The sequence below is a fragment of the Alternaria infectoria genome (genome assembly GCF_024043175.1).
Source record: "Alternaria infectoria strain BMP 0036 chromosome Unknown scaffold_12, whole genome shotgun sequence".
In the NCBI taxonomy this organism is placed as follows: domain Eukaryota; kingdom Fungi; phylum Ascomycota; class Dothideomycetes; order Pleosporales; family Pleosporaceae; genus Alternaria; species Alternaria infectoria.
Window position 1 is genome coordinate 694,820 of NW_026250701.1, and position 12,447 is coordinate 707,266.

The following is a 12,447-nucleotide window of genomic DNA, read 5'->3' on the forward strand; positions in this document are numbered from 1 at the left end:
TCTACGCCAAGTCACTGCTGCTGGAGAGCACTTTGCAACGATACCTTGATCTGGGTGAGGGGCTGCTTACCAGCGGGAAGTCCTGCCGAGGTTAGATGATTGGTGCAGCACGCTAGCGGCATGACTTCCATCCGTAACGGCCGCAACGGCCGCAACATCCCCAATAACATATATACATCGATCACAAGCTTTATCATTAGAGATTTGCCATCTTAAAATCAACGCACTAGATCAGCGTTGCCTGCTAACCCTTTAAACACCAATCTGACACTTTCGCCACACCCTACACACGTCAAGCCTTTCGATCCAACCAAGATGACCAACCAACCCAATCCCCCACAAAAGCCCTTCATGGAGCAGCTAGCCCTACGCCAAACCGGCGAAAACGAATTCGAAATGATCAACTTTCCACAGAAAATGGGCAATCCACTAGACATTGCCTACGGTGGCTACACCATCGCGGTGGCATGCAAAGCAGCCTGTCTCACAGTACCAGACGGCTACAACCTCTACTCCCTCCAAGGAAACTATTTAGGCCCCGCATACACCGACCGACCCCTCCGCGCCAGCGTACGAGTAGTACGCCAAACCCGCACCTTTGCAACGCGCCAAGTCGAAGTAAGCCAAACGACCACTCCCAAGGAAGGCCAGAAAGAAGAGAGCAGAATATGTCTCCTCGCAACCGCCGATTTCATAATCAGTTCGCCCACATCCCTCCTATCCTACTCCCACACCCACACCCACCCCAACTGGCGCGACTGTCCTACACCGGAGGCGGCCTTCACCGCGCTAGTGGAGAAAGGCACCGTCCCCAAAAAGCTGAAGGAAGCCCACGAAAGGGGCTTCAATCTAATCTCGCACTTCTACGACCAACGCCTCGTCCCCGACAGCGTCTTCACCCAGAACCTCTACGGCATCGCCGCCTCAGCACCGCACACCCAAGACACGCTCGCGCCATCGGAGCGCAGCACCGCGGACTGGATCCGCAGCAGAGAAAAACTTCCCACCACTACCGATAACATGACTTCCCTGACCTTCCTCATGGATCTGGGCATCGCGTTCTTACCCCTGTCGTTCAATCATATGTGGTTCGGGGATGCGAGTGCGGTGTCTAGTTTGGATTTCTCCTTAAGGCTGTTTGTGGATACGGAGGAGTTGAAACTGGATGAGGGGTGGTTGCTGAGGGAGTTGAGGTGTAAGGTTGCGGGGGAGGGCAGGAGTTTTGGCGAGGGTTGGGTTTGGGATGAGGGGGGGAGGTGTGTGGCTAGTATGACTCAGCAGTGTATTTTGAGGCCGCTGGCGAAGAAGAAGGGGGATGGGAAGGAGAAAGGGAAGTTGTAAGATTAGAAATAAGTTGGGGAGATTGCATGTAAGTTGGAATTTCTTAGATCTATGGATGCATGTACTGTGTATATTTACGTTTTGTGTTCTACACTCAATTTCCTTCAAGTAATCATGAAATAATGAATCTTGGGAAGAACGACATGGCCATTGCTCAGACGTGCCGCCGGTTGTCTCGATAAGCTCATCAGCACTACCCCAGGCCGTCCCGCAACGTTAGAGATATATCTGGGTTGGCAATCGGACCGACGGATCTGTGCGGAGGGAAGACGCAATAGTAAGCCGGACCCCTTCATGTCCCCGACTTTGAATGCTACGACATATATAGGTTTCTCACGTCCCGGTAGTCTTGGATACATATGTACGGCGGGTTGATCCTGCATTCGCTGCCTGTCTCGATGCACTCAGCGGTTCGGGTAAGAATATCGCCATATCAATTCTTCGGTAGCGGTCTCGACGGGCTGCACAGCATGAGACCGGTGGGAATTAATGAACGCCTGAGTAAGGTTGCTACTGTTATATAGGCTCCAGTGTCGCACTCTTGGCCATCTTGTTGTATTCGCGATAAGTTGGGCAACGGCTGGCCACACTGACAATGTTGAATCACTGCCTGACGCCGTGCTGGAATGAAATCGTCAGATGGTTGAGGAATACCCGACGTCTGCAGATAAGAGGCCAAGTACTGACTGAACCTATCGCAAGTTCAGTAGCTCGATCGCTGGCTTGATGACTGCCTAGATGACTGTGAGTGGCATAATATTACCCGGGGCGTAACATGCCAACGCTGACCGGCACAAAGCAGTCGTAAGATGCACACCGTTTAAACGGCATATAACGAGCTCGAAAAAGCGCGCACAGTCAGCAGTACATACCAACAACATACCGCGCGCGCATTTGAGGTATATGTCGACAGATCAGCCCCCGGCGCGGAAAGGCCAAGATCCGCTATCCTCGCCGTATCCCGGGGACCAACGACCCCACAGACCCTCTTTCGCGGCACGACGATAAGCAGCGGCAGTCAGCAAGTGGAGATTCCAGAATCATTATCGAGAAGCAACGGGACCCGGAAGGCTTTTGAACCATCACCGTGCCGCGCACATGGCAGGTGTCAGGGTAGGGCTGAACGTCTTCCGGTCCCACGGAAGACGCTACATCCGCCGCCGAATCGCGCTAGAAAGATGGTGCAAGCACAAACACCCGGGCAACCTTGAAAAGCCACCACAACACCACGAAACGGCAGGTCGAACCGGATGCAGAGCCAACACCGAGCAGATGGCCACGCAACCACTCCGGGGGCTGGATCCACTCTGCCTTCACCCTGAATCTCGCGATCTGCGATTTTCGTCCGCTGTGCTTGTGCGAGGGAGGGGTCTGGGGCTCTTTCGTTTGGGAGGGGCGTACCGGGGTGCGTTTGATTGGCGCGGTATGCAAGCATGCGCAGGGGGAAACGGAGATGCACGACGTCAAGATGAGGTTACAGTGTTGATGTGTTTGTTTCTGTCGGTTGCGTGCAGTGTCGCGATGGCGTATGCAGCCCTCGATTGCCTGAGACAGTCGACTGTAAGACCTTCTTTTTCTCTAGGGGTCGGCGGGGATTCGCTTTCTCTTTCGCTTATCGCAGAGAGCAAATGGGCTGCATGTGAGCTTGGCCAAGGCTTAGGGGCAGCCGCGGGCATTGGTCGGACGAACTAGCTCGGATGTGGTGCTGTATACAGAGGACAGTGTACAGTACTCCGTGGGCGATGCAGGTTCCACTGCTGTGGTTACCAAAGAGCACCCAGAGCCGCATGGCCGAACGGCGATCGACGACGACGGACGTAACTTTGTTCGGACCGTTCTTCGCGAAACGACAGTGGTGGATGTAGAATGAGTCGAAATCGCGTGGCCGTAGTAGGCAGGTGGTGATTGGCTGTTGGGCCTTCTGGATACCGTATCCACGCCGTATCCGAGGCGTGACACTAGCGCACTCGATGCAAGCGAACCGGAGACGGGCAGGCAGGCCATCCGGCGCGCTGGTGCTCGCCAGCCAAGCCGTCAGTCCGCCGCCCGCTGGACCAAATCCTTTACTGGGGCGGCGCCTGGGTCCTCATTAGCAGTAGCTGCTGCTACCTTTATTATCATCTACCTCATCCCCCCGGCCTGGCCTTGTTGTCCTTGCCATACAAACTCTACTACCTTTTTAATACCTGTCCCTCTTTGCATTTCTCCTTCGCCTGACTAATCTCTGCCCCCAAGTGGCGATCTCTCGCCCACCATGAGTCTAGTCGGCAATTTCACAACCAACATGGACCGCGAGGCTGTATCCGGCGGCGTTCCACCACCAGAGATGGGCGGCAGACAGCCTTCCCACTACAACGACAACGAGCAAGCAGAGTCAGATGCATCCACAATAGCAGCTGTCGAGGGCTCGCCACAAAGTCACAACAACCACACCGACCGCAAGGATGGATCTTACAACACACATGACGCCGACGAAATCGCCGAGGCTGCTCGGAGAGAAGAGGCCGTTCACCAATTGGCCCGCAGACTTACCTCGCAGAGTCAACAATCTGCAGCAAACCAAAATCCCTTCAACGCGGCACCCAACTCCGCTCTGGACCCCCATGGCGAACACTTCAACGCACGAGCATGGACCAAGGCTATGCTGAATCTACAGCTAAATGACGAGAACGCGCCCCCTACACGAACGGCTGGTGTATCTTTCCGCGATCTCAACGTCCACGGTTTCGGAACCGACACCGATTACCAGAAGACTGTTGGTAACGTGTGGCTAGATGGACCTGCGCTTGTCAAGAAAATCATGGGCGACAAGGGCCGCAAGATCGACATTTTGCAGCACTGTGATGGCCTAGTCGAGGCTGGCGAGATGCTGGTCGTTCTTGGACCTCCTGGATCTGGTTGCTCGACTTTCCTCAAGACCATCACTGGAGAGACACACGGTTTCGTTGTCGACTCAAGCTCGCACATCAACTACCAGGGTGTCAGCCCAGAGCTCATGAACAAGAACTACCGCGGTGAAGCCATCTACACTGCCGAAGTTGATGTTCATTTCCCCATGATGACTGTTGGAGAGACTCTTTACTTTGCTGCTCAAGCTCGTCGGCCAAGGAACATTCCAGGCGGCGTCAGTGTAAAGCAGTACGCCGAGCACCAGCGCGATGTCATCATGGCCCTGTATGGAATTTCTCACACCGTCAACACTCGCGTCGGTAACGACTTCCTTCGTGGTGTCTCTGGTGGAGAGCGAAAGCGTGTCACCATCGCCGAAGCCTCCCTCAGCAGAGCGCCACTGCAAGCGTGGGACAACTCCACCCGTGGTCTTGATTCCGCCAACGCCATCGAGTTCTGCAAGACCCTCCGCATGGAGACTGAGATCAACGGCACCACCGCCTGTGTCGCCATCTACCAGGCACCTCAGGCTGCCTACGACCTCTTCGACAAGGTACTCGTGCTCTACGAGGGTCGCCAAATCTTCTTCGGAAAGACCACCGACGCGAAGGCCTTCTTCGTCAACATGGGTTTCCTCTGCCCTGACCGTCAGACCGATGCCGATTTCTTGACTTCCATGACCAGTCCTTTGGAGCGTATTGTTCGCGAGGGCTTCGAGAACCGTGTCCCACGCACTCCGGATGAGTTCGCGCAGCGCTGGGCCGAGTCCGCAGAGCGAGCAGCTCTCCTGCAAGAGATCGAAGCCTACGAGCAAAAGTACCCCATTGGTGGCGAGGCTGGCCAGCGCTTCAAGGAATCGCGCCAGCTGCAGAAGGCCAAGGGTCAGCGCGAGAAGTCCCCATACACTCTCTCTTACATGCAGCAGGTTAAGCTTTGCTTGTGGCGAGGCTTCGTTCGCTTGAAGGCTGACCCCAGTATCACCATCACGCAACTCATCGCCAACTCCATCATGGGTCTTGTCATCTCGTCCGTCTTCTACAACCTCCAGCCTACCACTTCAAGTTTCTACTCTCGATCCGCCCTTCTTTTCTTCGCTATCCTGATGAACGCTTTCGGTTCCGCCCTCGAGATCCTGACGCTTTACGCTCAACGTCCCATTGTCGAAAAGCACTCCCGTTACGCCCTGTACCACCCGTCCGCTGAAGCCTTTGCCAGTATGTTGACCGACATGCCATACAAGATTGTCAATTCGATTACCTTCAACTTGGTCCTGTATTTCATGACCAACCTCCGACGAGAGCCCGGCAACTTCTTCTTCTTCGTCCTCATCTCCTTCACATTGACGCTCGTCATGTCCATGTTCTTCCGTTCCATCGCCTCTCTATCCCGCTCTCTTGTCCAGGCTCTCGCACCCGCTGCCATCCTCATCCTGGGTCTCGTCATGTACACTGGTTTCGCTATCCCTCCCAGCTACATGCTGGGCTGGTCCAAGTGGATCCGCTACATCAACCCTGTCAGTTACGGTTTCGAGGCTCTCATGGTCAACGAGTTCCACAACAGGCAATTTGAGTGCAACGAGTTCATTCCTTTCGGCCCTGGCTACGAAGACATTTCTGGTGTTCAACAAGCTTGCAGGACCATCGGCTCTGTTCCCGGACAGCCCTTCGTCAGTGGTGATGCTTACATCAACTCGGCCTTCAACTACTACGCAAAGAACAAGTGGCGCAACTTCGGAATCATGTGGGTCTTCATGTTCGGTCTCATGGGTGTCTACCTCGCTGGTACTGAATTCATCACCGCCAAGAAGTCCAAGGGCGAAGTCCTTGTTTTCCAGCGTAGCCACAAGCTCCCTGCGCCCAAGAGCAAGTCCGAAGAGGATCTGGAAGCCGCTCAACCTGCACGCAATGCCTCTGTTCAGAACACCTCCGACGACATCGCCATCATCGAACGCCAAACCGCCATCTTCCAGTGGGAGGACGTCTGCTACGATATCACTATCAAGAAGGAGCCTCGCCGTATTCTCGACCACGTTGATGGATGGGTCAAGCCGGGTACTTTGACTGCGCTTATGGGTGTCTCTGGTGCTGGTAAAACCACTCTTCTGGATTGCTTGGCTACGCGTACTACTATGGGTGTCATTACCGGTCAGATGCTGGTCGATGGCAAGCCTCGCGATGACTCTTTCCAGCGCAAGACAGGTATGTCTCCATACTATCGCTAACATTAGGAACACACACTAACTTCGCATTCAGGTTACGCTCAGCAGCAAGATCTCCATCTCTCCACCTCGACCGTCCGTGAAGCCCTCACCTTCTCCGCCGTCCTCCGTCAACCCGCACACGTCTCTCGTCAAGAGAAGGTCGAATACGTCGAGGAGGTCATCAAGCTTCTGGAGATGACTGAATACGCTGATGCCATCGTCGGTGTCCCCGGTGAAGGTCTCAACGTTGAGCAGCGCAAGCGTCTTACTATCGGTGTGGAACTGGCTGCTAAGCCTGCTCTTCTTCTCTTCTTGGACGAACCCACCTCTGGACTCGACTCGCAAACCTCTTGGGCTATTCTCGATCTCTTGGACAAGTTGAAGAAGAACGGTCAGGCTATTCTCTGCACCATCCACCAGCCTAGTGCCATGTTGTTCCAACGTTTCGATCGTCTTCTCTTCTTGGCCCGTGGTGGACGCACTGTCTACTATGGAGATGTCGGTGAAAACTCGCACGTCTTAGTCGATTACTTCGTTCGCAACGGTGGTCCTCCTTGCCCGCCTGCCGCCAACCCCGCTGAATGGATGTTGGAAGTCATTGGTGCCGCTCCCGGTTCGCACACAGACATCGACTGGCACCAGACCTGGCGCGACTCCGCCGAGTACCGTGAGGTCAAGCGCCATCTCGCCGAACTCAAATCCGAACGTGGCCAAGCCGAGGCTCTTCAACGCACCATGTCTGCTCAGAAGCGAGAGGACAAGGCTGCTTACCGCGAGTTCGCCGCACCCTTCATGGTTCAACTTCGTGAGACCATGTCCCGTGTCTGGACCCAGTACTGGCGCACACCCTCGTACATCTACTCCAAGACCTTCCTCTGCACGCTCTCGGCCCTCTTCATCGGTTTTTCCCTCTTCCAGATGCCCAACACGCAGACTGGTCTTCAGAACCAAATGTTCGGTATCTTCATGTTGCTGACAATCTTCGGTCAATTGGTCCAACAGATCATGCCTCACTTCGTCACTCAGCGTGCTCTGTACGAGGTCCGCGAGCGCCCCAGTAAGACCTACTCTTGGAAGGCCTTCATGATCTCCAACATCGCTGTCGAGCTCCCATGGAACTCGCTCATGGCCGTGATCATCTACTTCTGCTGGTACTACCCCATTGGCCTGTACAACAACGCAGCGCAAACCGACAAGGTCACCTACCGTGGTTTCCAATTCTTCCTCTTCGTCTGGATGTTCCTGATCTTCACGTCGACATTCACACATATGGTTATCGCTGGTATCGACTCCGCTGAGACTGGTGGCAACATTGCCAACTTGATGTTCTCTCTCTGCTTGATCTTCTGTGGTGTCCTTGCCCAGCCTTCCACCTTCCCCCGCTTCTGGATCTTCATGTACCGCGTCTCGCCGTTCACGTACATGGTGTCTGGATTGCTGTCTGTCGGCCTGGCCAACGCCAATGTGCAGTGCGCGCAGAACGAGTTGATCCACTTTGACCCTCGCGAAGGCGAAACCTGCGGTCAATACATCGAGGCCTGGACAGCATCTGCCGGTGGTAAGATGACCAACCCCGAGGCCATGACCGACTGCAACTTCTGCGCTATCGAGGACACCAATGTTTTCCTCCGCAGCATCTCTTCCGATTACGGCGACGCTTGGCGCAACTTTGGGTAAGTCACTTCATTCCATCTTCCATTTCGAACCTGTTACTAACTCTACCTCACAGTATCCTCTGGGTCTACGTCATCTTCAACATCGTCGCCGCCCTCGCCTTCTACTACCTCCTCCGCATGCCCAAGCCCAAGAAGGAAAAGAAGAACAAGAAGGAAGTCGGTGCCCACGCCGGCGCCGTCAAGGAGCAGCATCTCGACCAGCCCTCGCACGTCGGCAGCAGCCTCAACTCCAACACCGAGCAACACGCCGAGAAGAACACCGAGACTGCGCGGTACGCTTCCATCACCGGAACGACCACACCGCCGCAGCACGCAACCGAGATATCAGAAAAAGCCTAATCGTCTTTTATGACTCTGCTTTGCTGCTTTTCGTACTCTCGTTTTTGATGGGCGTTTTCGCTGCATGACGACACATTAGTTGTGTACATGTTTGGGTGCGATGTCTTTTATACCTTTTTTTCAAGACTTAGATCTACTGTTTCTCATACGCTCAAGCGCTGAGCACATATCTTATCAAGCATGTTTTGTTTCTTACATGTATGTACATACAACCTCACCTAATCCAACAATGGTCCGCTTGCCAGCTTGCGTACCATTACGTTGATATGACTAGAATGTTGAACTTGATGGTTTCTACTAGAAGTGTTTGTGATTGTGAGACTTCTGAAATGCCATGTATATCATGTTATGAAGACCAGCGGCATCTAGCCACGACTCTGATGTGACAACTACCCCCATCTATGCAACAGTATCACTCTCACTATGCGCCAACAACCCCGCCCTCTCCCCCCTCTCACTCCCCACGCTCCTCCAAACCGGCTCCTCAGCCCTGCCCATCTCAATCCTCCGTGCCGCCACAAACCCCCAATGCCACGCCAACCCGCTCACGAACCCCACCGCATCATTCTTGAACGTCAGCAGCGCAGCCACCGTAACAAGCATTACCATCCACCTCTCCTTCCTCTCCCTCTCATCCAACTCCTTGACCCTCTTCCCATCCCACGTCATATCCCTCTCCAGCACCCTCAAATCGCGTGCATCGGTATTAATACTCTCCCCCACCTTCGCTAGTTCCACGCCCGCAGCCAGAACCAGCACACCCAGCAGCGCCTTCGGTATATCATGCAAAGTACTGATAATCGCATCCGCTTTCCAAAACGCAATAAGCCCAAGCATGAACTTGACTGCTCCCAGGAAAATTATACTGCTCCCGCTGCGAGCACCGAATCGGAACTGGCCGGCCAGGCCACCGGAACCGTGGCATGCGGGCATGGCGCCGAACCAGCAGCCGAGTAGATTGATAGCCGCGACTGAGATGCCTAGTTCTGTTACGGTGGGGGCGGCGGGGTAAGGAGGCGAAGGTAGCAGGTCAGACGATAGTGCTGAAGCGGCGATGACGGAGTTGAGTAAGGTGAGCGGGAGTTGGCCGAGCGATGCTGTTGTTGTTGCTTCGAGGAAGTCTTTGGCCGAGGGATGCAGGATGGGGATTGCGGCGTGTGGGACGGAGACTTTGTCGTTGGTTGGGGATGCGAAGGAGAGGAAGATGCCGATTAGGAAGATTATCATCGCGTAGGGAACGCGGGGGTAGGGAAATGTACATAGTAGTAGCATAACTGCTGCGATGGCTACGAAGAGATTGTCGCCCCACCATGGTCCCGTCCAGGTAAGTGAGGAAAGAAGTTTTGTCCCTGTGCTTAGGCATAGCGATAGGCCTGCTCCGACTTGAATTCCCTTGACGACTGGAATGGGCGTAACGCGATTTGCCCAGTTAATCAATCCTGTGATGCTGAATACCCCGACCAGGCCCGCGACCACTAGTCCCGCAGCTGCATTCTGTTCCAGCGTGAATTGGCGTGCGATTGCTACTGCGGCTATGGCTTTCATCGGTTGTACTGGTAGCGGGATACCGAAGGCGAGGCCTGTGAGTACATTTGCTGCGCCGGTGAAGAGGAGGGTGGACGGGAGCGATATCGAGTTTGTCAGGACGAGGGTAGTCATGAGCGGGAGTAATGTGCCTAGATCACCCAGCGAACCAGATAGTTCGGCCAACGGTTGCGATTTTATCGTCTCGATGTTGTGCAGCTGGGTGCGGCGGAAGCGCCGCGTCGTGTTGCGGATTTGCTGGAGGAAAGACATGACTCGACTCGCTGAAAGCTGGACGCTGGAAATGCAGGGACTGAACGCGCAGGAAGAGAACACACGGAGAGACAGGCAAAAGGAGATCTAGGGTAAAGGGATCATGCTGGCAGAGGAAGTTTGTGTATATCGTGTAAGCGGTGGGCGGAGTTGCAAACATGGACATAGCTTATCGAGCACTTGTCACCGATTGATCCCGACATGCGCACGCGGAGCAAACGACGTCATTCAGCCTCAATCGAGTCTCGTGAACCACCTCACCGCCTGGACGTACGACGCTACAACGCGTGTTTCCTGCGGCGGTGTCTTGAAAGAGAACCATACATATGTACGTGCTCCGAGGGAATCGATGGGTGGGCTGGAAGTTACTGTACAGAGTAGTTTGAGGGTTCCGGTGGCGTGCATGAGGGGGCACAGAGGGCACGACGGCGTTGGACGGTCATTGGATGGATCAGTAGGCGTCGCGTGGAAAGGGCACGAAAGGGCAGCCGTGATCGATGGTTTTGCCAGAAGTTGCCCAAGAGGGTATGTTGGGTGGTGGTTTCGGGTGGTGAGCTTGCAGGGAACGGCGACCCCACCATGATTTATCGATGGTGGTTGGGAAGTTGCCTAAGGCGGTGGCTTCCGCATGCAATGCGCATGGGAGGGCACCGTCGCACAGCTGCAATCGATGGTTCTTTCGAAGTTGCCTGATTGACGTAGCGGATTCCTTGTAGGAAGTGTCTATTCGACGGGACAGTAGCAAAATGCCTCAGGGAAGAGCACGGGTACCTGTATGTTTTACCTGCTGGGTTCGAGCATTCCAAGCAAGACTATACTAGGATTCAAGAGATTTCGGCGGCATCTCTTGACCTCGTTCTTCCTGATGCGGTAGCCACATGCGCAGCTAAACAGTACCTTGAACGAGGCTGTTTCTCTTGGCAGCGGTTAAGATTGCTCGTTCGATCAACTCGGAAGCTGCAGTGTCCGGTCCCACACCAAAGCTACCAACACCAACGTCCATCCACATACGCGCCTCGCTGCATCTGCGACGATGAAATTCCAACGAATCAGTTCCACGTATGCGGCTTTCATGTCGAATGTGGAGAAAATGCGCGTCTATATATTCCATGAGCTTCGGTATACATGGAAGCTGCTTGCGTCGTCGCTCTTCAACACTTTGCATTCAGACCCTCTCGTACACCAGTCCTTGATCTTTAGGAGATTCTGACGTCCCACGAAGCAAAATGAGTCCATCAGCCATCAATACGGTCACTAGCGCTCTTGCCTCATCCACGACTCAAACATCAACCGCGCAAACACCGGCACTCTTCTCTCTCGCTGGGAAGACAATCGCCATCACAGGAGGTGGTCGCGGACTCGGAATTACCCTTGCATTCGCTGTCGTGGAAGCAGGCGGACACGCAGCCTGCCTAGACATCCTTCCAGAGCCAAGCAACACAGAATGGCAAGCCTTGACCAAGCTTGCTAAACAACTCGGCACTACGGCGACATACCGCAGATGTGACGTTACTAGCGAAGCGGAAGTCACCCAAGTTCTCGATGAGATATCACGCGAGGCTGATGTGCAAGGCGCGCCATTGAATGGCATGGTCGCATGCGCGGGTATCCAACAAAGAGTGCCAGCGCTCGACTACGAAGCATCAGACTTTGAGCGCATGCTACGAGTGAACGTTGTCGGCGCGTTCATATCGGTCAAGAGAGCGGCGAGGATATTGAAGGACAAGGGTACCGGTGGCTCTATCGTGCTCATCGCTAGTATGTCGGGTCAGGTCGCCAATAGGGTACGACTATCTATCTCAGTCACAAGCGTTCAGTTGATCTAATGACAACTTTAGGGTCTTACTTGCACAGCATACAATGCCAGCAAGTCAGCTGTACATCAGATGTGTCGGTCGCTAGCGCAAGAATGGGGCCAATATGGTATTCGGGTGAACACGCTCTCGCCAGGTGTAAGTATATTCGCACCCCAACATCTGAACATGTTCCTAACTGCATCCACAGTATATCCGAACTGCGATGACCGACGAACTTCTCGCAGCAGACCCAGATGTAGAGAAGACGTGGATGGCTGGCGCACTGCTTGGGAAGCTTGGTGTACCAGATGACTTCAAAGCACCCGCAGTGTTCTTGCTAGCAGAAGGGAGTCGATTCATGACTGGTGCCGACCTCAGAGTGGATGGCGGTCATTGCGCGTCTGCCTAA

General features: G+C 54.3%; 4 protein-coding genes across 4 annotated transcripts; 3 read left to right on the plus strand and 1 right to left on the minus strand.

Moving 5' to 3' along the window:
* Positions 1–351: 351 nt before the first annotated feature.
* On the plus strand, positions 352–1,341 carry J4E92_007456 (uncharacterized protein; the record flags this gene model as incomplete). The annotated part of the gene is made up of 1 exon (XM_051498819.1): positions 352–1,341. One exon carries the CDS (start codon positions 352–354, stop codon positions 1,339–1,341), a length of 990 nt encoding a protein of 329 aa, XP_051351093.1.
* Positions 1,342–3,595: 2,254 nt separating this feature from the next.
* J4E92_007457 (uncharacterized protein) lies at positions 3,596–8,445 on the plus strand (the record flags this gene model as incomplete). The annotated part of the gene is made up of 3 exons (XM_051498820.1): positions 3,596–6,428; positions 6,483–8,103; positions 8,160–8,445. 3 exons carry the CDS (start codon positions 3,596–3,598, stop codon positions 8,443–8,445), a joined length of 4,740 nt encoding a protein of 1,579 aa, XP_051351094.1.
* A 399-nt stretch (positions 8,446–8,844) lies between these two features.
* On the minus strand, positions 8,845–10,242 carry J4E92_007458 (uncharacterized protein; the record flags this gene model as incomplete). The annotated part of the gene is made up of 1 exon (XM_051498821.1): positions 8,845–10,242. One exon carries the CDS (start codon positions 10,240–10,242, stop codon positions 8,845–8,847), a length of 1,398 nt encoding a protein of 465 aa, XP_051351095.1.
* A 1,226-nt stretch (positions 10,243–11,468) lies between these two features.
* Positions 11,469–12,447, plus strand: J4E92_007459 (uncharacterized protein; the record flags this gene model as incomplete). The annotated part of the gene is made up of 3 exons (XM_051498822.1): positions 11,469–12,026; positions 12,081–12,194; positions 12,247–12,447. The coding sequence occupies 3 exons, from the start codon at positions 11,469–11,471 to the stop codon at positions 12,445–12,447; spliced, it is 873 nt and encodes a 290-aa protein (XP_051351096.1).